Source organism: Papilio polytes, unplaced genomic scaffold (assembly GCF_000836215.1).
Source record: "Papilio polytes unplaced genomic scaffold, Ppol_1.0 DF824146.1, whole genome shotgun sequence".
Taxonomy (NCBI): domain Eukaryota; kingdom Metazoa; phylum Arthropoda; class Insecta; order Lepidoptera; family Papilionidae; genus Papilio; species Papilio polytes.
This window is the reverse complement of record NW_013525058.1, coordinates 1,544,493-1,569,791: the sequence shown is the minus strand read 5'-3', so window position 1 is coordinate 1,569,791 and position 25,299 is coordinate 1,544,493. Positions and strand designations below refer to the sequence as shown.

The following is a 25,299-nucleotide window of genomic DNA, read 5'->3' as shown; positions in this document are numbered from 1 at the left end:
AGAAACTTCTATATACCTTCCGTTTCAATTTTATAACAGAATTTTTAAATTTAAGGATATATGACGACCAAGATGATATTATAGTTAAATTATTTCCTTAAAATCAAACTATAAAATTTGCGTTTCAAACTTACTTAACCTGTATTTTGTACTACATTAAACCAAAACAGGAAAAACTAAGTTTATGACGTTAAAATGAGCGAACGTATACGACTTGGGCCTAGTCTTTCTATAAGGTCAGGAAGATGAATTACTGAAGTTTGTACGTAATCTTATTTTCAATAAAAAAAATTAGAATACACTTGTTTATTGTGATAATGTAATATTGATTTAACGTATCCATTTAAACAATGATTGACTGGCAATTTAGATACTGGCCCTATATAATGGCGTAGTATCATTTGAACATTAGACTAATACAATAATTATCAGTCCCAAAAAATTAAGAAAAAAAGAGTAAAACCGTGATAAATAAAAAACAAGCAAATAAAATCACTACGCTTACATTAAATAAATTGTTCATTATTTAAGAACATTTTATTAATTCAACATTAACTTTAAGATACGCCATTAAAATCTTCCAAGTTGATTGTAAAACCGCCAAAATCGGTTTTAAATTTTGATCGATCTCAAATAAAATCAAGGACAAAATCTAAAAGGAACATAAAACTTTAAACTCAACCTTTCGCAAATCGTGATCTTATTGGAATCACAACAAACGTATATAACGGCTTCCTATTTATTAACAACAACATTCTGCTTTAGCCACGATGAGTTTAATTCATAGATACGATAAATTGAGAAACAAAATAAGAATTACAACATTATTAATACTAGTAAATATATTTAGTGCAGATTTATTACCAACTAAAAGTGATAGTATAGGAGTAATATATCCCGTGCTAGCTTCGCCTATGAATTCAAAAGCGCGTGTTACGGAGACAGCTAAAGACTTTCCAGTTTTGTTACTACTGGCCAACAAAAATAATCATTATATGGATGTGCCTAGAATGGGAAAGGAAACGGAACTTATTTATGTAGAGGTAAGGAAATTATCCCATACCGCTTGTAAGATAATTAGAAATAAAGTAGAGATATAGATTCCAATCCCCTAATCGCCTATTGTTGAAAATCGGAGCAAAAATAGCAACAGATAAAGAAATGTACTGAAAGAGCGTACTCCTCCCTTAAAGGCCGGCAGCGCATCTGCAGTACACTTGGCATTGCAGATGTTATATGTGGGATATATGTCGGATAACTTAATATCAAGCGATCCGTTGCTCGTTCGCCCGCTTTTCTTATAAAAACAAAAAAATTAATAAATACTTTAAAACAATAAAAAAACCTTTGTAATAAAACAATGGGAAACTTAGGAATATCTAAAAGCAATGTCGCAGATATCGTCATGGGTTTCTCTAGTTATATATTAGGTTTTTTATTATGTTCTCTTATAAAAGTACACGGATGTTGCGTTGTCTGATGACACAGTCCTTTGAAAGTCATAGCGCCTCATTACAATTCATAGTCAAAGTTGAGCGTGAAGCTATTCCCGTCCTCTAAGATGCATTTATGATGCATACCAACAGATAGATTAAAACAAGAGATAATATTAATAAATGCAACTAGACAATGTGTTGGAAATCATGTCAACAGGAGTTAGTTTAATGCTCATCTCTTTGGAAATTACCGACAAATATTAATGGTAGAATATCGTCATTAATTACGTAGTCTGACTGAATTTAACTCTTTATTATTGTGATGTATTTGTTCTGATATAAATTCACAATAAAGTGAATATTACCAGACTCAAGTTTTCATACATTTAAAGATCAAGGCTCAGGTCGAGAAAATTATGTAATTCGATCTTTAAAATCAGTAAACATCGAGTTAATAAAAATTAAAAAAAAGTAATATTTTGTGGATGATTTTATAACACAAGCTGTTGCTCGCGACTTCGTCCACTATAAATTAAAAATAAAAAAAATGTAATCTATGTAAGTTAATGATAACGTAACTTTTTAACAGAGAAAGAATTTCTGAAATCGATCCAGTAATTTTCGCGTTTCAATACATACAAAAATACAAATATTTCCTCTTTTTAAAATTAGTATACATAAAATGACGCGAAACTAGAAAGTAATATCAGTCTAGCAATAATATATGGACGTATTGAAATATAAGTAGACATTCATAAGTGGAATTTCAACCTTCATATTGTCGCGAAATCGCGCTAGTGGAGGCCCTTAAAATTAAGGTAATTCAGAAGTAGAAACAGTTTACTGCAACACCACGATTGGGGTGTATTTCGATAATCTACGGACTATGGAACTTGTATATCTCATATATTTTTTCCTTTGTTACAGAGACTAGAAGAACGCATCAACCCCAGACATGCAATTTACTAGCAATTTCCATATTTGAATTGTAATTTTTAAAAACTAATTTAAAAATGTGTTACCATCTTTCTTTAAGGTTCTCAATAAATAGAATGATTATCATATTTACTTTTACTTTAAATTGAAAAACAACATTATAAGATTTAGGGTCTGTCTCACAATTGTAAACTGTCCGATAACAATCCAACATCTAAAATATGTGATGGAAATATCGGATTTATTTACCTTATCTGACAGTGACGTCATTTTTAAGCTTTCTTAACCTCTATCACACAGTGGTGGGACAGGCCCATTATTAAATCGCAATTCCACCCAAGCCAAGCGTATTAAACGTCAACAATAACTATCGGAAATATCTTTAAGGTTGTTTATGTATTAATGACATCAGATTTTTTTATATACGGACAAAGAAAAAGTGTAAAGTTCAATGCCAGTTTGCGGATACAGCAGTCAGATATTTTTACAGATATATGTAGCTTGCTCTTCCTTAGCGCGCACCATTGACTAAACTATCGCACAATTGTTTAGTCTCCCTTTAATTCCTATATGGAGACGCGGATACTATTCGAATTTTAGTTGTGCAACTAAACAGTTGCATAGCTGCGAAACAATCGACAACCGCACAACAGTTATGCGATAAGTCAATGGTGTGCGCCCGTTCTTAATATAGTCGGAAAAGAATTACGAATTTATACGTCTGCATTCTGTTGGAAAAAAGCCCATTTAACAAGTAAGATGTAATCATTTTTATTGTACTACATTCCTACTGTACGGATATTCGCAGCTGAAATAAAAGATTGCACACCTCAAGAATTAATTGCAGTTGATATATATTTTAAATGGAGTATTTTAATTACAGTAATTTCCAAAATGACTGGTCAACTCTTCGGTGTCATCAAAACGGAATCCTATTTTAAAAAAGAGAATACATTATATTTTATTTACTCTGTTATGTATTGAAAGGTATTTTATTTACTGGTATCTTAATGAGTAGTCATTAATAATAATAGTATTAATCTTTAGTTATAAAGTTTCCAGACTAATAAATGTTGCAGTTTTTATAGCATTTGATCCGCTGTAAATGAATCGACCCACGTTATATGATGATCAGGTAATATTACGGCTTTAATGAATCGAAATTCGTTATTAATTTTACTAATATTATAAATGCGAAAGTTTGGATGGATGGATGTTTGTTAGAGTTTGTAGCTTAAATTGCTAGACGGAACTCTATGAAATTTGGGATAGACGTAGGGGATATTCTCGAAGAACACATAAGCTATTCATTTTTTTTTATTTTATAATAAAAGGGAGCAAACGAGCGGTGTGAACACCAAGGTGGCAACACCAGAGGAACTTCAGAAGCGTTGCCGGCCTTTGAGAAAATGATAGGCTCGCTTCTTGAAGGACCCTAAGTCGTATTGGTTTGGAAATACCGCCGAGGACAGACCGTTCTACAATGCGTCTGCGCGTTGGAACCACTAGTTTAACTTTACTGTTATTTAAAAAATACTTTCATGTATGAAAAATATTAAACAAAGAAGATAGTCCTCTTAAAGCAGCATTTAGTTGATAGGTAAATACGTTGAGTTAACCCTGGATTCTCTTCATCCACATCTTACATTGGGAGATTAGTAATGGATCTATTACCCGACCCGGATACTGGTTAAACCCATTATAAATGGAGTAGTAATGTATTGAATCCTTAAGACGTACATTCTGTCCACGTCCGCCGTCACCGCAAGCACCTTCTTGCATTTAAAAGAAGCAATGACATAAATCAGTTTATTCAAATTCGAGATGACGTTAGCGCCTGATATAAATTTTTCTATCAATAATTTGTTTTGTAGGAGTAAAATCTTCGTAACTTGATTTTGGTATGTCGTTTTCTTTTAGTTTAGCGTTGACTATTTGCGTTCTTACATTTTTGCGATCATAAATCCAAAAGAGAAGGTATGAGTTTTGCAATTTAATAACATAAACTTTAACCGAAAAAACGGCTCAACTAACGTTTTTATCTAGTTTCAGACCCTTCGGGGTCCTTCTTCAGGGCGAGTATTAGTTAGCTTTTATTCGCGGTCACGTCGCGCATCGGACATTAAAAACGAAAAAACTATTGATTGAAAAACTGTACCAACTGATGGTTTAAGAACTTATTAAGGTTTAATAAAGCTAGCTTGTTAAAGATTTCAATTTCAATAAATATCTGTATTTGCTAATAATTCTTGATCGTCGAGCTAAATATGTTAATTCTACAAAATTAATCACATAGAAGCATATCAAAAACAACACCTGTGAGAAACACAGATTGCAAACAAATTGTTATAACTAATAAAAAATCATTGCAATGTTCGACGAAAACCAGTTTGATACTCGTATTATTCTTATTAGATTAATCCTTTGTAAAAACAAGTAACGTCTTCATCGTTTCTGGTTGTAGAGTACAATTAATAAATTTTTATCTTCCTTAAGATGAAATGAAAGAGAATAGTTAATTACCAAAACTATATAGAATCACATTATAATCATAGTATGTGTTTATATAAAACTAGTTTTCACTCGCGACTCCATCCGCATGAAATTAAAAAAAAGTTAGTAGACTACGTGTTCTTTGAGACTATCGTCTACGTCTATGTCAAAATTCATCGTTATCCGTTCAGCCGTTTAGGCTATAAACTCTAACAAACATCCATCCATCCATCTAAACTTTCGCATTTATAATATTAGGAAGATTATCAGTCAAAATTCATAAAAAAACAAGTTCCTGATAGTTAAAATTAATCTTTGTATTATGCATTGATTCTACTGTTTTTATCCAATCAAAGACCGCATTTGCAAAAAAGCAATTAAAACGTATCGTCATTTGTTTTAACTGAAGATCCCTGCGATATTCAATTAGAATAATGATTTAAATATACTGAACAATTTAACAAAGAATATAATTATATTATATATATTTGCAATTCTGAAATTTAATTAATTAAGGAAAAGAAGCGTAAAATTAAAGGTTTATAAACCTCTTTATCAAATTCAATTTGAAAATGTTCATGAAGACAATAAGATAACAGATATCTTCTTCAAATGACATCCTTATTTGCATATTTAATGTCATTCGCAGACTAAACAATGATCCGGATTCTTGAGGAAAAACCTTTTCCACGTTTAATAGGATTTTACCGATTACTAAGTAGTTATTATTTTACGTTCAAAGCAATCTCCATACAGATGCATAATTACGTAAACCATGTTTCATAAGATATTATTTCCTACAAACAGATAGCACGTAACCACCGTGACGATGATAAGCAGAAACAATACCAATGAATACTAAATACAGTAACTAATTTAATTCACTGGAATGTACTTAGGGTAGGTTTGAGACCCACGTTGCTGACACATGCTAAGAACAATGGTGTCTAGGAAAAAATTAAATCAAAACATCTTTAAATTGAAAACAGATTAATTGATGTTGTCTTTATTATATCTCATAAATTATTTTTATGGTTTAAACTAACCAATTTTTTAAGCGATTAACGTATTAATGTTTACGCAAACTAAAGAAGTAACCATACAATAAAATTATTTACTTTAAAGATGACAAAATTCACGTGTATTTGAACCTTTATAGTGCCCTTCATCAGCGTCATAGATCACCTAGGTCATAGCTAGTACAGTTCGATCGATCGATTGAGATGCGACTTTGCTGGCTTCGGTTTTTAAATAAAGTGAATTTTAGTATCTCTAGACAAATGGAATTAAAAATATATCTACTGTTAATGGTCATGTTTAAATATATCCATATCAACTCGGGCGGCCGCTTTAGGAATAACCAGATATGCGAACGGACTTTGCAAATTGTCGGGTGCAAGCGTAACATAATGGTACATTTAATATCAACAAACAACACAACTAATAATTACCTATAAAATTGCATTACTAAAGCCTACTTTTTGTAACGTCACCGTGAGAAAATGTTCTACGAAGTATCCTGCGAATAGTGACGTATGATGGCGTCAGATATCGAATGTATAAATAGGTCGTAGCGGAGCGTCCCGCGGCAGTACACAATGGGATTCAGTGTGGTGGTGAGCGTAGTGGCATTGGCCGGACTGGCCTGTGCCACGGTCGGTGACAATGCCCTAGACGCCGGCGAGAGGGTGGTACTCGTGGCACCAGTGCTTGCGCCCCCCAAGGACTCCAGGACTCACGCTAATGATCGGTCCAGACAGTTCCCGATTTTAGTACTCTTAGCCCAAGAGAACCCGCCGCCAAGTGGACGGGAGACCTCTGCTAAATCTTTAGGAATCAACCCTCAACCTATTTATGTTCAGGTAACGTTGAAATCTTTTATATGAAAATCTCAAAATAGAGATATTTTTTGGCAATTACTTTAGAGTATTTTTTAATCTGTAAAGAAAAATAAGTGTTCACATAATGTTACTTTTGTATAGTTCCAAAATATTATCCAAGGTGATATTCAGATGTATACGAACGAGTTCTTCGCTGTTTTAAGTACAAAAAATAGTGTATGTAATAATTTTATTATTACTTTAAAACCTGTTTCAGAAGCACAGACCTCGACTCTTTATTTCGAGATTTAAGTAACTCATTAAAGTGAATGAATTTTTTTAAAATTAAATGAGAAATGTTGCTTAGTGACCAGTGAAACTTTAATTATCATTATGTACTGTAAAAATAACATGAGTTAATACGTAATATTTTTATAATTACTTTGAAATACAAATATTTACCACAATACCGTGAATCATAAAGAGACAATTAGTATTCTTCACCTGTAATAAGTTTCACTTTACATATAAGAAATTTTCCATAAAAAAAGTTTTTTTTGTAAAGAGTTCTATTTTGATGTATTATGTTATTATAATTTAACTATAATAAACGCTACAAAATCAAAATAATGTGTTTAACAATTTTAAACCCACGCAATTTTCAGTAATACAACTTAATAACAATTACAGAAGCTCAAGACTTCAGACCAAGAGAATGCTCAGCCAGTGAGACAAAACCGACAGAAGCGACATCTGTTAAAGAGCCTTCTTCTCGGAGGTGGAGGTGGAGGCGGGATATCCTTTGGCGGAGGTTTCGGGTATGGCGGAGGTTATAGCGGAGGTTATGGCGGCCATGGCGGTTACGAAGAACCCACCAAAACTATTGTATTGGTGAAAGAACATGGTAAGCAATTGTATTTAAATTAATACATTTATTTAAAATACTAGCTTTCGCCCGCGACTCCGTCCGCGTGGAATTAAAATAAACAAAAGTGAGTAGCCTATGTGTTATTCCAGACTATCCTTTACATCCACACCAATTTTCATCGAAATCCGTTCAGCCGTTTAGGCTACAAACTCTAACAAACATCCATACATCCATCTAAACTTTCGCATTTATAATTTAAGTATGAAGTATGATAATTACTTCCTTGTCACTAAATAGCAAGGCCGTGCAGTGCAACGTAATGAATGTGACGAAAATTAATATAAATCTGTATTTAAATCATTAATATAACAAAAAAATAAATTGAAGAATTATTTCAATTACTTTATATAAAAATGTATACAAAAATTACTAGATAGCCTTATTTAATTTATCTATTGCAATTGTGATCTACAGATCAGTTAAATTTGAACCAATGCAAAGGTTCGAGATATGTTATTGAGTTTGCTGTTGATGATTTATCAATCATTCCATACGTAGTCGCATCTTACACTCAGTTGACTTTTTGACATTTAACATTGATGAAAATATTATTCACCAAATGCACACGATGTGCATAATTAGGTGCAACATTATTTAATGCAGTTTAAAAAAACACCATTTGCATTTATATCATCGAATGTCGTTTTGCAATATTAAGATTATTTTGTGACCAGGAGTATTGGACGTCTGACGTATGTTTTGTATTATTCATTCATTTATTGTTTTTCGTAACTCTAAATGGTAAAATTGACCTTGCAAGTTGCATCAACCATAATGTCAACAATGTATTTATATTTCGTACTGGCAGATATAATCGATATCAGGTCTCCTTCATGTCTTATAAAATAATTTTGTTCATTTATGTAATGTCACTTCCAGGACATGGCAGGGGATATGGCGGTGGCTACGGCGGTCACGGCGGCTACCACGGTGGATATGATAACAGCGGTTATGGACACGGAGGCGGATATAACAATGGCGGCGGATATAACAACGGTGGTTACGGCAACGGCGGAGGCTATGGCGGAGGTTACGGCGGAGGATACGGCGGTGGCGGTGGCGGCGGAGGTGGTGGAGGCGGAGGAGGCGGTGGCGGTGGCTACGGCGGCGGCTTTGGCGGCGGTTACGGCGGTGGCGACGGTGGTTATAGCAACGGTGGCTACGGTGGCCATGGTGGTAGCGGTGGCTACGGCCAAGGTGGACACGGTGGCGGCTGTGGCGGCGGCTGCGGCGGCTATGGCGGCGGCGGTGGCAGTGCGACTGCAACGGCCACCGCCACTGCCACGGCGCACGCTAACTCCCACTCGTGAGTATTACAAGATTGTGTAAATCAACTAAGTACTCTTTACCTCAATATTGCAATAAAACGGCAGACCGTAAATAAGCTATTTGAAGATTAAAATTGAAATATTAAGTCGACGTCGTCTACAAGCGAATTATTAACACGTGATAAACTAAAATGTGTTATTATGATTGGTATTCTGCATTTAATTTAAATTTTCTCTTTTCAGTTATGGAAAACGCAAATAATGCTCGGTATGATCTTCAAACATCTAGAATAAGGATATCTACCGAAGTGAGATTGAATCTTTGCCGTTTAGCATTTGCAGTTTAATGTGTACATGGTGGTTAATAACAATATAACTGTTTTTTATTGTTTCACTTATTATTCCACATTATTTATTTTTACATCAAAATTCTATGCTTTAGAGTAGGCGCACACCTTTGACTTAACTATTGCACAACTGTTGGGCGACTCTTGATTGTCAATTGTTTCGCAGTCCCTTCAACAGTTTAGTTGCACAACTAAAAATCTGCGCACCTCCATATAAGCTCATAGGAATCAAAACGCGACTAAACAGTTGTGCGATAGTTTAATCAAAGGTATGCGCGCACTAAATCTACAATATATAAAAAAATGTATGTAAACATTTTACACTGTAGTTCAAATATTTTTTTTTAACTATTAAATTGTAATAAAACTGCGTCTTAATTTCGAATTAATAGAATTACTAACATAAACAACTTCAAAGTCAGTGCAATAATTATGTTTAGTTAGGTTTATAACATGTGGAAAAATATGTTATAAGGTAAACTTTAAAAGTAAATGTATTTTTGTGCAAGCGTATAGTTTTATTTCGATATACTAAATCTCCTAATAAATCCAAAAACCTTAGTTTTTACCAATTGGACAGTTTCGTACCAATTCACTGGAAATTAATGGAAGGTTTATTTTAAGCAACAATCACGAATAACTTGAACTGGAAGCATGGAAATAGTTTTAATTGATACTCTAAATGTTCCTCTTTAAGGTTTTACATAACACAATTAAATAATATTATGGACAGTATTTGTAGTAAAACGCCTATTTTTTTACCATAGCAAACAATCTAAATAATTTAATAGCTACATTGGCTATTTTTTTTCATCAGTGTAGACATAAAAAAATCGTGTTAAAGTCAGTAATTATATTACTACTCACGAGTGACCCTAACCTGAATAAAGTACAAGTATTTACATTTGAATATTTCAGCGAATCCCTTCCCCTTCCCCACCTTCCCTAACACTATTATATCCACGACTCGAGTCACGACAGCCAATTAAACTAATCGTAGTCAATCAATCATAAATAACGCGGATTAAACCGAAAAAGCTACTCGGTGTTAAGGTTGTAATGACAGATGAATAGGTTTACTATTCATTTGTCATCAAGTTTGAAAAGCACACTTTGTAGTTTAAATTCATTTTTATTATTTAAAATCATACATTTTTACAAGTAGGCTTCCTTTGCTGGGACATTCTTGTAAGTAAAATAATTAAAATTGTGTCAGAATGTCCCAAAGTTTACAAGACAACTTTTATTAACAGTAACATTTAATGTGGTTAGGAAATTTAGCTGCTACGTTAAACATTATTAATACAATCTTACGACAGTGCGTGGAAAAATGTTAATCGAATGATAGATATATAACTTCAAATGGCTACAAATGTTCAAAATTAAGTGTGTCTATCATACTAATACTACAAATGCGAAAGTTTAGACGGATGGATGTTTGTTATAGTCTGTAGCCTAAACGGCTCAACGGATTTCGATGAAATTTGATATAGATGTAGAGAATAGTCTGAAAGAACACTAAGGCTACTCACTTTTGTTATTTTTAATTCCACGCGGACGGAGTTGCGAGCGAAAGCTAGTATGAAATAACGAAGACAAATGTATAAACACGAAGATTCCACGAAACAAAGTGAATAAACATAAGAGATAAACATTATAAATAGACTTGCATCTACAAATCAAACCGGCATTTATGTAGGTAGTATTAAATGTTTATTTCAACCTAAAACATTATAAGCGTTTATCTTGTTTAGCACAACGATAGCACGATGACATTTCACCTTTGCATCAAATTAACCTTCATTTAAATATAGTTGAGATTTATAATTAAATTTAACCTAAATCACTAATAAACAATATTTACTAACTAGCTTTCGCCCAAGACTCCGTCCGCGCGGAATAAACAAAAACAAAAACAAGTAGCCTCCATGTTCCTCCAGACTATTCTCCACATCTATGCCAAATTTCATCGAGATCCCTTAAGCCGTATAGTCTACAAACTCTCAAACATCTATCCATCCATCCATCGAAACTTTCGCATTTATAATATTAGTAAGAAGTAAGATAAACCATAGTCGGTTACTACGAGAAACATTTAACTAAAATTCAGAATAACTAAAAAAAATGATCACACTTACATCACAAAATAGAGTAGTACTATAAATCTCAAAAAAATGTTTTAAACTGGTAAAGATATATCGATTTTATTGCAAACTATTAAAATACTGCTCAGTTAATGGCGCTACAATTTCTGGTTTCAATTTAAGTTTTTTCAAAGCCCCAGTTTCTTTTGTCTGCGTAAATATCACAGATCCACACAGAAAAAGTTGTTCAGTGTCTTGATCATATATTACAAGTTGACGGAAAAATAAACAAAGTGTTTTTAAAGGTTAGTGATTTGAAATTCATATTGTTTCAACATGAAACAATTCTTTGTATTGAATTGCATGCATGTTGTAAAACCAAAGGCGAAATATAATATTGTTAATGCAGAAATGTTGAAAAATGTCTCAGCAGTGTTAAAATCAAGAATATTAAAGCTTGAATTTGCTACTTTCTTTATAACAATGGACTATAGAGTTAGGTCTTTTTTTCGAATTTAACTATGAGAAATATTTTAGCAAAATAATGTAAACATAACTATTTATAAAACGATGTTAATTAAACGGTTTTAAATCTGAATACCGAAACAAATCTTGAACCCTTTACTTCACAAGCGTTTCTTAGAGCAAGCAAGCACCTGAAACTAAACAATCGCACAACTTTTTAGTCTCGCTTTGATTCCTATAAGCTTATATGGAGGTGCGCACACTACTATTTATTTGTGCAACTAAACAGTTGAATTACTGCGAAACAGTCGACGATCGGACAACAGTTGTGCGATAGTTTATTCGAAGATTACATATTCAAATGTCGTTGCAATATTCGACCGCAAGACTGACGACTGTACAGTCGTACAAAAGGAAAATCTACTCCGTTCCAACTTTCTACAGCTTTCAGTTACCCGTTGAATATTTATGATAACGAATTACAAGCTATTTACTTGTCACAACTTACACGTATGAAAACAAGCTTTAAAATAAAATGATACATGTTACATTCGTCATAGAGAGATGAAAGTAGAAATACGACTTGTTAAATCGTTTTACGGGTGTTTTTACCATAACGAGTAATATAATGTTAATAGAAAATGTCAATAAAACTGAAGTAATTAAACCCACATAGGAGCTATTAAGTGAATAAGGATGGAAAAATAATAAAATCGAATCAGTAACAATTAAAAGTGCTTGCTAAGCCATTCTTAAATGTAAATTGAATTTACTCTGTGATTTGAAATTACCGACCGTGTATTTAATTACCTACAAATTTTTGATTTCATAAAGCGCATCATATTGTAATTAAAAAATCGTGATATATTAATATAGCATTGCAATGCAATTTATTACATCTATCATGAACTATTTTTAATAGGATGTATTAAAAAAAACTATTTGTACACTCGTCCTCTCTTGTCTTGTATTAATTTTTAAAAAAGCAGAAAAACAGTGGCCGTCTCTATATTGTTTATGGAACTGTCTGAATTTTTTTAGATTATAAAAATTGCTAATCTAAATATACTGACTTGGATAATGTTTATTGTCTTATTTTTCATGTAGATAATAGATATTTTGTACATATTGTTGTGGAGGAAAGCTGCATCCTACAGGTTGGCGGGTACCGTTCTAGGGCGGCGCGACGCGCCGGCGTTTTTAATCCGGTTCTGTGGTCCGGCGCATCACTCCGCGCCCTGCCGCCGACATCGTAGCCCGTTCATACTTCTCGTCTATTATTAATTTAGTAATAATGTACAAATTGGTACTCATCTGTGCTTTGTGCTTGGTGATTATTGGTAAGTTTTTATAAATTAAAAATACATTTTATAGTTATTACAAATACTTAAATTTACAATTAATTACACGATTTTTATTGAAAATTATTTGTTACTAATAATTGTTTACTTTTTTAATTTTTCTCTTTGATATTTTAAGGTAATTTAATAATGTTATAAATAAACAAATTAAAATATGCCCATACAATGCCTAATTCTTACACATGTCAGTATATTATTATTTGAAATAAATTATAGATATAAATAAAACAATCTTAATAGAATTGACGTATTACCAGAGTCAATTAAAACAATAAGTTTAAAATAAATAATGTGCAAACTTAACAGGTAATGAGAAAACATAGATCAATTTAAGATAGGCTTGTTCCCGCAATGAAAAAATATTTCTAAGATTCATCGACAGATTAAAAAAAATGTTAAATTACAGACTGGAATTGTAAAACTCACAAATAGTAAAATTAATTAAAAATTAAACCTTATAAAATTATGAAGAACCCAAACGCACTTTAAAGGGGTTAAAAGAACTTAATATATAAATATACAAATATTTGCATTTAATGTCGACGAAAGATCAATTTAAATCTTTACTTATTAAATAAAAAACCTTTCTTCAACTAGGAAAATGTACCATGAGCTATCAATTACTATTACAATACAAGACAATACAATTACAATACACGCATTAACAATTAGTCATCAAAATCATACACGTTAATTATCTAGTAAAATTATTGATTACTTTGCATGCTCTGTTTCTAACAAACACGATATGGCATGCTGCATGTAACGAATCGATTTACAAACAGACAAGTTAACATCACGAAAAACGTTCCGTTACTTTGAAATTGAAAACAATTAAAAGTATAACAACACATGAGTGCCCGGATATAGAAGATTGGAAATAACGGCTCACAAGACCGGCACACATCTACGCATAAGTGAGTTTTCACTGCCGTATTAAAGTAAAGTTCGATGTGTTCTGTTTTAAAGATTATGAACCAAACATTCTATCAAGGAAGCAGGAAACCATTGCTCTGCCTCTAAGACTGTATCCTTTTCACAGAGTTGTTAAATGGTCAGTAAGAGAGTCCACACAGTCTATAGTGGCAATTCATCATGGCGATAGTCATAGAAGTAAAGATAGGCGCCCTCTCATCCTTTTCCAAAGTTAAAAGCTACAAACACATCATCCATTTGCCTGTTCTGATTTAAACTAAACAAAATGTTTCTCACCAAATTGCTTTACTGAAATAAAAAAGATCACTATTAAGTAGACATAACAATAGACAAGCGTTTACGAATCCGTAATATTATATTGTGTAGACATTTTGATTTATTAACAGATAACTGTGATTATAAAAACAAAGATATATCATTAAATACAAAAACAAAAAAGAAGCCACGCAAATCGATGCATAAGCAAGCTTATAATTCCGAGTCACGGCGGGTTGGGTCGTGAGCTCCGTGAAGTCGAGATCATGGCTTCTTCGGTTTTTTCTATTGTAAAATAATATTTATTATAATATCAATTAAAGCCTATTCATCGTAAATCGCAAAAAGTTTGAATAGGAGATTAAGTTTTTTACTGTTATGGATGTTTTTGATCGTAAATGTTTTGTAAAATTGATCAATCGAGTTTTTAATGCGAAGTTTTAGTATACTATTAAAATGTGATAAAGCTCAAATTGTTAATATTAGAGCATCTAAGCTTTAAACTCAATGAAGTTGTCGAATTATTAACACGAATGTCGTTTAGAGGAGGCACGGGGGTGAAGCCCCTTGAAACTCCAGAAATATAAAATAGGCATAAAACTAGATATTACGAATAAGACCATATTTAATATTAACAGCCCTCACGCCCCGTCATAGTCTAGGGTCATCTTCTGGCCACACCCGTGGTTATCACCGAAAATCGTTCTTCATCTAACATACAACACACATCTGTTTAAATACATATGCAAGATGTTAATAACAAAATCTTGCTACAGGATACCCAAACAAGCAAATAAAATATCAACCCATTTAAACATGAGTAAAACATTATTTTAATGATATGACGACATATAAAGCCTGCAAAAGGAATTCTTTGAAAATTCGCTCATTAAAATAAGAGACAGCGCCACAGGTAAAATGTGTTCAAAACTCTCCGTAATTCTCATTATGTATGAATATATTAGTTCTGCGAATCTTATACAAGATCTAATATAAAAAAAGGTTTTTCTACCACATTCGTAATCCCGAGGGGTACGCCGAAACCACGGACGTCGCGTAATTTTTATTATATTATTACTTTCAATTGAAAAAAAATAACCTTAGAAATATTTAGTTGAATAATTGACAATTTAATTATTATAGCCCTGACATTTTGCCAAACGCTTTTGCGTACGTTAAATACTATTATGTTGCATAACTTTGAATAATTAAATTGAGTATGTTTTGTTTTTATTAAGAAGTAGGAAGATAATCGAAGATAACCTCTTAAGTTTATCTTCTATGCTTTTTACCGATCATTTGTAAATGCTATTTTTAAAATATTAACAGTTGAGATCACGAATGATTCATAACATCCGCTTTTATATCTTTGTTATTGCAATTTAATTTTAGCAACAATTTTATTTATATCTGACAAATACTACACATCGAAAATACCGAGAACTGATATCATCTTTATTCTAAGAAAGGTTTCGAGACTCGACCAAAAAGAAGCTCTTGACCACGAAGTCGATCTCAAACGACCACTGGCCAGTGATACAAAAAAATAATTGATCTGACTCAGTCTAGATACAATCAACAGGTGGAATGATATCATTTAACCGAATCATTTCCATTGCTGTGAAAGTTAGACGTGAAAGTACAACCGGGTTAAGTTACAGAGCAATGTAAAGGTATCGTGTCGAACGATATACATTGCCCCCCTACCATCGGATGGTAATTGGAATTTTTATAATAATGCAAAAACAAACACGATGAACCCGTTCCGAGGCGAGTTTACACACCACTGGACAGGACAATGACTCTCCCGTTACGGAGACTGTCCGTTAAGGACTCGCATAGACACGGTCCCTGAGTAAGCTTTTACAAAATTGACTCTATCATGACTTTACCACAATCTATTGAGTTTTATAGTATAGTATAGTACTTCCTTAGTTATCAATTACGTATATTTTAAAGCTTAATAAACTTTAAAAGGGACGTAAGCTATGTTACTGTTTCGAATGTAACTAACTGTGTATGTATAAAAATAATTGAAAATTAAACACATATGTGTTAAAAGTTCTACGTGTGTTTTAATTGCATCCGTCTATTATCCTTGATAATCAAAGCAGTCAGTCCTTAACCCTCCCTTTTTTGAAGAAACCTAAACAATAATTATGTAATTGTTCAAGAATAACGCCAGTGGAAACTTACGGTACAATATGTATTCAAATATTTAACACGACTTTGACATCCTTATTTGTTATTGAACTTTGTTATTGCAATATGCAGACACTTCAAACGATAAAGACGCAGAAGCTAGAGATAGTCAATTCTTAACCTCGTCGACCTAATAAATAGTTAACCAAACAGCTCGATACATTTCTATTAATAATATTTTTAGATAATATTGTAGGTTATATGTAAATCTGGAAAACTACTTTTATTCGACATGTTTTTCGACATTTATTTCTTGATATTAAACTTTGACATTTGTATACCATCTTTCGAAATGCATTTTAAGGTTAGTTAGTAGGCATAGTTATTTAAGGATGTTTAAAACAACTTTTTGATCAACAAAAACATCTGCAATCTAAAATAGTAGATAATCATTAATCACAAAACTTTAACCGAGTAAAAAACGTGACAAATGTGATCGATCATCAAAGTATATTGTATGCTATTTCGATTTTATTTTTATGTTGTAAATTACTTTGCAATTGGCCGTAGGTTAATAGCCGTGGGCCATTACAAAAAGCTAATTTGGAACGCATAGAATGTACAAACGGACGTCGATCCATCAAAACCATACTTTCAAGTATCTAAATAACACCGGCATTATATGTTGTTTCTTAAAAATAAACAGTTTTAGGTTAAAAATAATATTTTTATTACAGCCACAAACCAGAGGCTACAGTTAATTTGACGAGCAAAAAATGTTCAAGTCAAAATCAACCGTTAGACACTCTTAATGGACTTCTCGTGGATGTTAATCAAAATATAATTTTCCGTTGACCAAGAGAAACTTGAGTTTTACCGAGACTGTTTATCCAAAAAGGACTCGGGGAGCAGGAACCTGCATTTTCCTTCGACGCCAACTATGATAGCAAAACATTATCGGGAATAGGAAGTATACGCAAATGTTACCTCTACGCGTCCACTTCATGTATATCAATCAGAATTGAGACAAAAAGTTTAAAAGCATTTAAGCGTAACGTATCGTGATTATCTATATTATTTTCGAATAAGGTACGGTAGGCAAAATAAATAAATACAACCTGTCCATTCTTCTCAATCCAGGGATTCTTTTTGTTTTCATTTTCATGAATTTGTCTACCTTTGTCCGTCTATTGCTTTAACATTTTCACCAATAAGGTTGTATATTTCGCACTAGTTATCATTAAGGGAGTTGTGTAGCAGTAAAACTTTAAGAGCGTTTTAAATTTATAGAGCATTGAACTACAAAACGCAATATGAAGTCTTCCAACTCGATAGCTTCTTGTTAGCGTGGTACATAAAGCAACGTGTAAATTGGGCTCTTGCGCAGTACAGTTAGACAAATCTCGCAGCTATGCTGCGCTGAGGTACCGTTAAATTCAAACTCAATTTTATATATGTTACAAAATGTCTTGCTTTTAAATATATTGTTTAATCTTATTACAGTTATATGTAAAATAAGATCCACTTTTGCGAAAATATTAGACGAATTAGTTTTATTTTTTGATGAATATTTTATGAACGTACAAAAAATCTTTTACTACATTGTTTTATTGTTATAATGTATGAAACAGCATATCTTTGAATACTAAGAATCTCTTAAGAATAACATACGCACGTCATTTTCGACTACCGTTTGTAAAAGCTAACAGAAAACCACTTATACTAAGTAAAGCCTGCGTTTAACTAACAAAGAGAAGTCAAATAAACATCTGTTTTCTAAGCCATACTGTAAACCTACACTATTCTTGCAAAGTGAGAGTTTTATTTTAAAGTATTTTAAAACACAAGATAATATAGCTTAATGCATTGTACCAGTGGGCTACCGGATACAGTACAGTAGGGATATCAACTCATTTATATTCACAATATATCGAACATTCGGACTCATATATTATGTTTACGTGCTCTTCTAACTCGGCCTCTGATTGGTAAAACAGAAAGTTCAAAATGAGTACAAACTTTTTAAACTACGTATATCCTATGCTCTCATTTTCTCGAAACAAAATTTTGCAAACAATTTTTCGCAATTAATTGGCCCTCTCGTACGTCAGTAAATGATTAATTTCTCTCTCAGGATTTTATGTCACGATACAAAATTTTTAGACATCTAGATTCTGTTCATGTATTGACAAATCGAAGTAGCAAGTTGAACGACCCTTGCTAACAAGGGATACGTCTACACAAGCAGACGCGTCTATTCTATCCCATTATCTACTAGCAAATTTACGATGCACGTTGCATTAGCGTGCTTGATCCCGTCCGGACATCGGGTCAGGCGATAGTACGCTATTAACCTATGCTAATAGGAAAATTTTATGATCAATTCGATAAACTAACATAATTATACTTAACGCAATGTCATCTATTTGGAATAAACCTATAATATACCTACAAGCTTTCGCCTTTGTGTACTTCCAGACTAACCTCTACATCTATACTAAATATCGAATTACGTTCAGCCGTTTTGACTGCAAACTCTAACAAACTTTTAACAGTGGTAGAGCCCGCTTTAACATCTTAGAAGGCAACGCATCTGCAATTGCGGATGTCTATGGGCAGCGGTCGCTTCGCCATTTTGGCGAATTCAGGTGGCCGCTTGCTCGTTTGCCACCTGATGTTATAAAAAAAACATCCTTTCATCCATCGATCTAAACTTTCGCATGAGTTTTAGAATTTATTCATTTTGTAGAACAAAATGCGTTTGCATAAAAAGAAGCAAACAAGTAACAGATTCTGTAAATCCATTTCCTATATTGACTCGTTAAACCTCGTACGAGACAATTTAAAGTAGTCATTAGAAGCTTTTATGTAAATCGTATTACCGCTAACCGCTAGCGTGGACAGGTTTCTCTAATGTACAGTTGTAGTAAAATGTCATACCCAATGTACATGATTAATCCTTCATTGCAAATTGACTGAATACATAAAATTAAGTCCTAATCGATCATAGGTCTTTCACGACGTTCATTCTCAGTATCGACGTGGTTTCCCATACACGGACCACAATTTACCAAAACTCTTTGAAAAAAATGCTACGGCTATACACCTAAAGAAACTGTTTTTGAAATATATAGAATATTTCAAGCTTTCCGTGTATGGCAACTCTCACACTATTTTATTCGTGTTTAATGAAATTTGAACATAAACTCGGAATTCCGTAAATGCCTTGTCTAACTTTTTTTTTAATGTAATACTTCCAGAGGCGCGTCCGAGATGGCAGTTCTTACCGCCAGTGCCTGGCTACGTGCCCGTCTACATCAGATCTGGAGACACGCCGCTTGAGGAGATCAATCCAGAACTAGCTGAAGCCTTCCACGCGTTACCAGCTGGCAGGAGCGCTGGCAAACTGGTGGATGCAGCACCGGAGATACCTGAAGCAAACCAATCTCAGCCTGACCTGGTATTGGAACCAGAAGAAAACTACGAAAAGAAGTTTCTAGAGAAGAAAAAGAAAGCCACTGAAGTTGTTAAACCTATCGAACGCAGATAGACGTACTTAAATCATTTCTACATACATTTTTTTTAAAACAACAAAGTACACTGTGTTATATTGTTGTAAGAAAAGTTAATTTGATAAAATAATTCGCTATTACAGCACCCTTGACAACACTGTGTATTTCAAACTATTTGAATTACGTAACTTAAAAAAAATACTATTCTGGTGTTAATAACTTAATATTCTAATTAATAACTTAGAATACCTTAAATGGTTTCTTTGAAGTAGCCTTTTAAAAAGAATGCTTGCCATCTGCTTTATGGTTATTTAATTATTTATAGTGACTAGTTTTAGGTAGTTTAGGCAAACACAAACTTGTGAAAACTTTATTTTAATTAAACTTATTAAATAAAAATGTGGTTTTTCTTTCTTGAATATAGTGCTTTCGCTCGCGACTCCGTTCTCGTGGGATTAAAAAAAACAAAAGTGCCTATGTGTTCTTCCAGACTATCCTCTACATCTATACCAAATTTCATCAAAGTCCGTTCAGTCGTTTAGGCTACAAACTCTAACAAACATCCATCCATGCATTAACACTTTCGCATTTATAATATTAGTATAGAGTATAATTAAAGAATAACTTTTGTATTATTAAAAAGGAAAATTAAGTGAGCAATGAGTAAGCAGGTTTAATAAACTAAAGAAATAACAGTAAAAACAAAATAAAACACTGGATAAATAAAAAAAAAAAACATTTATTCAATTTCAATATCTATAACTAAAATAATTACAATTACGTTTTTCTTAAATTTACGATTTATTATCTACTTTGTACAGTAACTTATTTACATTTAACATTGATCACAATAAGCAGGATATCAACACTAGAGGAACTGCAGGGTTTTACAACATTTTTTTTTAATTAACAAGAGAAGTTTCCCTTTAATCTTATGTACAATTAGGGAATCTAGCAATGTTCCACTTTAAAAGATACAGTTTGATCGATTTGATTATATTCGAAACGGAATAAAAAACAAGGACGTAGCTTTTAAATATATCTGTAAAAAATGTTGGTCAATATTAGGATAATTGCTTTTTACTATCCAGTTCGTTAACACATCATTGTTACCTAATTAGTTTGTCATAAGAGACGGAGTTTGTATAAAACAAGGTATTTTTTCTGAAAGTAAACTGCGGATTTCCGAGATTGTACATACACAGTCAGAATTTGGAAATATATTTGTTGAAAAAGGAGGTTGTAAATGTTCAAAGTATCGAACGGTTTTGTATTTTATGATATGATTTTGACATGTTCTGTTTTCATGTCAAAAAGAAGAAAGTATGTGAATATATTGGACAAAATATATCTTTTGTTATAATATCCTGGTTTTCTATGACCTTCTCATAGTCAACATAACATTTATCTCCCAGATTATTGTCCTCAAGTTTGTTATCACCTCCTTTAGCTGTTTATTCTTTGTAACTACCTGGAACAATAACGGATTTAACAAACCAAATTATATAAAAAATTTAATACAAGCATGTTCTAGAACCGGCCCCTTATTATGACGTCATTCGTGACGTACATGTCATAACACGAGGTAGAATGCAATCTCATTTACACTTTATATTATCAGCACATAATTTACAATTACGAGACTTTAAAATATTGTTCAAAACTACTTTTAAACAATGTAAATTACATGATAAATTCACAAACATACCTGTTCAGTTAGTATGTTATTTTCTTCTAAAATTTGTCTGTATGTCTCCGTGTTTCGTCTCTCGTCTAAAGTTTTATTATCAGCTTCATCTTTGAGAGGTATCAGACTTTCCATATGAGTGTACTCCATACCCTGAAAATTTTAAACACATCTGCAGTCACTTTTTAACTTAAAATTAGAATATTTCAAGCATATGTTCCAACCAAAGAATAGGATTATTAATACGTTTCTATTTTCTATATTACAAGCAAATACATCTTTTTCCTTTTATCAATTTAATTCTATTAAAAAAGTGCTAAGAAACTTTCATATATAATAGCGTGGCAAATGCGTTGCCTACCCTTAATAGATAGAGAAGACGCACATAACCTTGCCACTTCCTATGCATCTCCTGCACTGTCAAATTCACTATCCCTTCCCATCCTTTTCCTTATTTGAAATGAGTGGAAATCGAACAGGCCTTAAATTAGGCCCATGGAAGACAAAGTTTAAAAAGATTAAATAGTTTTTTAACTATGATAGATTTTTTTTAGTGCAAGCAAAATATTATAAAAAAAGTTATACCTCTACCTGACAAGTTTCATTACATTTCTCATAAATCAACCTCAGCCGTTTAAATAGCAGTCGTATTGTACGTAGTTGTTCTTGCATTTTCGCTTTCTTGTCGTTGCTGGCGTTTTCTCCGTGCTGAGTGCCGTTCGGAGGCTGGATAGCTTTTAATGTTTGGAATACATCTTGTGTCCTACTAACTATATCTTGGACTGTTTCTTGTCCAAACCTATTTAACAATAACAGTACTATAGCATTTAATAGTATGATAGATTTTGCATAGTTAAGCTAGATTGAGGGACCCCAGGGAGGTATTGGTAATCAACTTTGTATCAGATTTGTTTAGTCATTATTGGTTGTCAAATACAATAAATTTTAGGAAAACCAACTGTGAAGCAGTATTTAAATAATGCAATCTATACTAATATTATAAAGAGGAAAGATTTATGTTTTTGTATGTATTGAAATAACTCAAAAACTACTGGGCTGATTTAAAAAATTCCTTCACCGTTATAAAGGTAATTTATCTGTAACAGAGGCTTTTATATTATTCTTAATTACGCGGACGAAGTCGCGAGCAACAGCCAGTTTGTTATAAATAATACAAATAGGGTGTTTAAAAGACATGTTAAAAATGTGTCCTAAAGTATAAAAATTAAGTAACATTACTTATAATATTATCAAGAAAATAACTATATTATATAAAACTTTATCTGTGGTTTTTACTTGAAAAGGGTTTTGTGTAAAAACCCCACTTACTTGCACAGAGAAGCGGTGTTGAAATCTTTACTCTGCTGCGGGGGAGCAGAGGGTGGTGCAGGGGGTGCTACTGGCACTGGTACGGATTGCATAGCTGTAAATAACAAACATTTGTATCATTCTTTTGGTTTGAACTTTATTGAAAAATCATCAAAAATTTGAAAATGGCTAAGTCACATATGATTTGTGATGGCATCTACTTGATTATAATATGTTGGAGTCAATCTTCTGGATGAGTGTTTATTATGCTTTCTTTGTATCATGCACTGAGGGTCTGGAATTAGTTGGTGCCAACATGACATGGTCATATTGAGCCTTTTTAATTTTTGATCATTTATATCACAAAAAATAGAATTAAGCACATATTATTTGACCTATTGGGATTACTCCCATCCCATATTCATTAGAGTATATTTATATACTCTTCTAACTTTGTCAGCATACAAACATTTTCTATAGAAGTAACTTGATATGTCAGGAACAATCTTACTTTTCTGCTGAGTACACATTACTCGTTTTCACATATTTTATAGTTAACTAATCTTAAACATCTATGACAAACATTATTTAGAAGAAAACTTCTATGTCTTTAAGATGTTTGAAAGATATGTTTACCTTGTTGTTGTACAACTTGCTGTACCATTGCTGCACTGGGTCCCATTCCTCCTCCCACTCCCATACCCTGCAAGTTAAAGTCAATGCAATTAATAAGTGTATTAAATAGGTGGAGCAAGCTTTTGCATGATCATGAAGATACAGACAAGCTTCTATAAACACAGGCTGAAAATAAATTTGTTCTTTTTTATAGTACAAACTGACAAATAAGCAAACAACAACTGGCATTTGCCAACATAATGAAGTAAACAACGCCCATAGACATCCCTATTTGCTAATGCACTTTTAATCAACAGAAAATGGATAACTGACTTCTGTGCTATCCCAACAAGTGTTGAAATGACCAATTAAACATGTCTAATTTTTTTATACTTCCTATGGAAAACCTAAAATTCAATTCACTATTGCAAAAATGAAAATCATTTACTTGTGGTCCCATTGCCATGTTGCTCATTTGGTTTTGCATTGCAGCTCCATATGGTGGTACCATCTGATTGCCCATTCCGACCATACCAGGGTTACCCATTGGACCTGCCATAACACCTGGAATTATTACAAAACATTACTATATTATGAGCATATACTATCAATTATAACTGTTACACTGAGCAATTTCCTCTAAATAAACAAAATTTTATAGGAATGCAAGTTACCAATAGCAATAGTTGATGCACAAATAAATGCTACCTGTTAACTGATTTGGCATTTGTGGAATTTGGCCACCCATTGGTCCACCGCCATATCCTGACCTCATGGCTCCCGGATTACCCTGGAAATTACCAGGGAACTGGTGTCCTTGTCCGGCCATGTTGATGAAATACTATATTCCGAAACGACTTGGATGTATTAACCGGGAAATACAAGTAGCTTGTCAAATAGCCTCTATTTCACGATATACACAATATGTAAAGAAATAAATGTACTTCTTATTTTTTTAATATATGTGGCAATTAACAATATGGTGCTGTTGACAATAATTATGTGAAATTAATAAAAAAGCCTGCATACTAAACAGAAACAGCGGAAATTAAGAAAAACAGAAACAGCAATGTAACTTGACGTATGTCAAATTGATAGTGACAGTGACAGCAGGTAGGGACACCATAGAGCTTACAGATAAGAAAAAACAAAAAGTGAATATGAAAATTATCGTTTTTTTATTTTATTATATTATGTTTAAAGGTATTTCTTATAAGGTTTTTTAAAAAATACAGGGCACAGGTGGTCCACCCTAAAAGTTAAACCAAAACGTTAAGGTTAATAAAATCTTGAGTGCTAACTCCACGTGAGTGGAATAAGTTCTGGGAGATGGTGAAGGATTATTAAAAGAATGCGTTTTCATATTTGAAACACTATTCGGTTAATTGCGTTCGTTTAGAGACATTTCTGACTGTAATAATTTCTTACTTCATATTGTTTTAACTGAACCCCAAAACCGTTACAAAGTTAACTTTAAAAGAATGACAGCAAGTGCGAAGAAAAGTTTAAAAAATTGCGTCACTATAGAAACTTAAAAATGTAAAAATGTTGCTCAATAATTCCTAAAGTTAAATCATCATACAACGCAACCTGAGGGTACTTACGACATAAATATTCTCGTCTCGTCCAACCCCACAGGATTTTAACAAAGCAGTTGCAATGAGGATTGGGGAGGGCGAATAAGTAGCAAAGGGGAGTCGAATTTC

General features: G+C 32.8%; 3 protein-coding genes and 1 long non-coding RNA gene across 7 annotated transcripts; 3 read left to right on the top strand and 1 right to left on the bottom strand.

The window, feature by feature from the left end:
* The first annotated feature begins 557 nt into the window (after nt 1-557).
* LOC106111785 lies at nt 558-2,500 on the top strand. Its single transcript, XR_001226194.1, has 2 exons — nt 558-1,043; nt 2,364-2,500. It is a non-coding gene; the product is annotated as an uncharacterized LOC106111785 (long non-coding RNA).
* A 3,931-nt stretch (nt 2,501-6,431) lies between these two features.
* Nucleotides 6,432-9,279, top strand: LOC106111969 (glycine-rich protein DOT1-like). The gene is made up of 4 exons (XM_013294189.1): nt 6,432-6,727; nt 7,376-7,589; nt 8,493-8,919; nt 9,125-9,279. Exons 1-4 carry the CDS (start codon nt 6,464-6,466, stop codon nt 9,141-9,143), a joined length of 924 nt encoding a protein of 307 aa, XP_013149643.1. The 5' UTR covers nt 6,432-6,463; the 3' UTR covers nt 9,144-9,279.
* Nucleotides 9,280-12,995: 3,716 nt separating this feature from the next.
* LOC106111910 lies at nt 12,996-20,382 on the top strand. Of its 2 annotated transcripts, XM_013294110.1 has the most exons (3): nt 12,996-13,121; nt 19,027-19,028; nt 19,732-20,382. In XM_013294110.1, exons 1-3 carry the CDS (start codon nt 13,072-13,074, stop codon nt 20,019-20,021), a joined length of 342 nt encoding a protein of 113 aa, XP_013149564.1. In that variant the 5' UTR covers nt 12,996-13,071; the 3' UTR covers nt 20,022-20,382. The 2 variants fall into 2 exon arrangements, with proteins under 2 accessions (XP_013149564.1, XP_013149566.1); XM_013294112.1 differs by lacking the exon at nt 19,027-19,028 and having other exon boundaries at nt 12,996-13,117.
* A 387-nt stretch (nt 20,383-20,769) lies between these two features.
* Nucleotides 20,770-24,674, bottom strand: LOC106111766 (mediator of RNA polymerase II transcription subunit 30). 3 transcript variants are annotated; one of them, XM_013293913.1, is made up of 7 exons: nt 24,302-24,674; nt 24,042-24,157; nt 23,615-23,681; nt 23,000-23,093; nt 22,256-22,469; nt 21,692-21,823; nt 20,770-21,450 (listed from the first exon to the last, which is right to left on the bottom strand). In XM_013293913.1, exons 1-7 carry the CDS (start codon nt 24,420-24,422, stop codon nt 21,430-21,432), a joined length of 765 nt encoding a protein of 254 aa, XP_013149367.1. In that variant the 5' UTR covers nt 24,423-24,674; the 3' UTR covers nt 20,770-21,429. The 3 variants fall into 3 exon arrangements, with proteins under 3 accessions (XP_013149367.1, XP_013149364.1, XP_013149365.1); XM_013293910.1 differs by having other exon boundaries at nt 21,316-21,454; XM_013293911.1 differs by having other exon boundaries at nt 21,316-21,454; nt 22,262-22,469.
* Nucleotides 24,675-25,299: the final 625 nt, after the last annotated feature.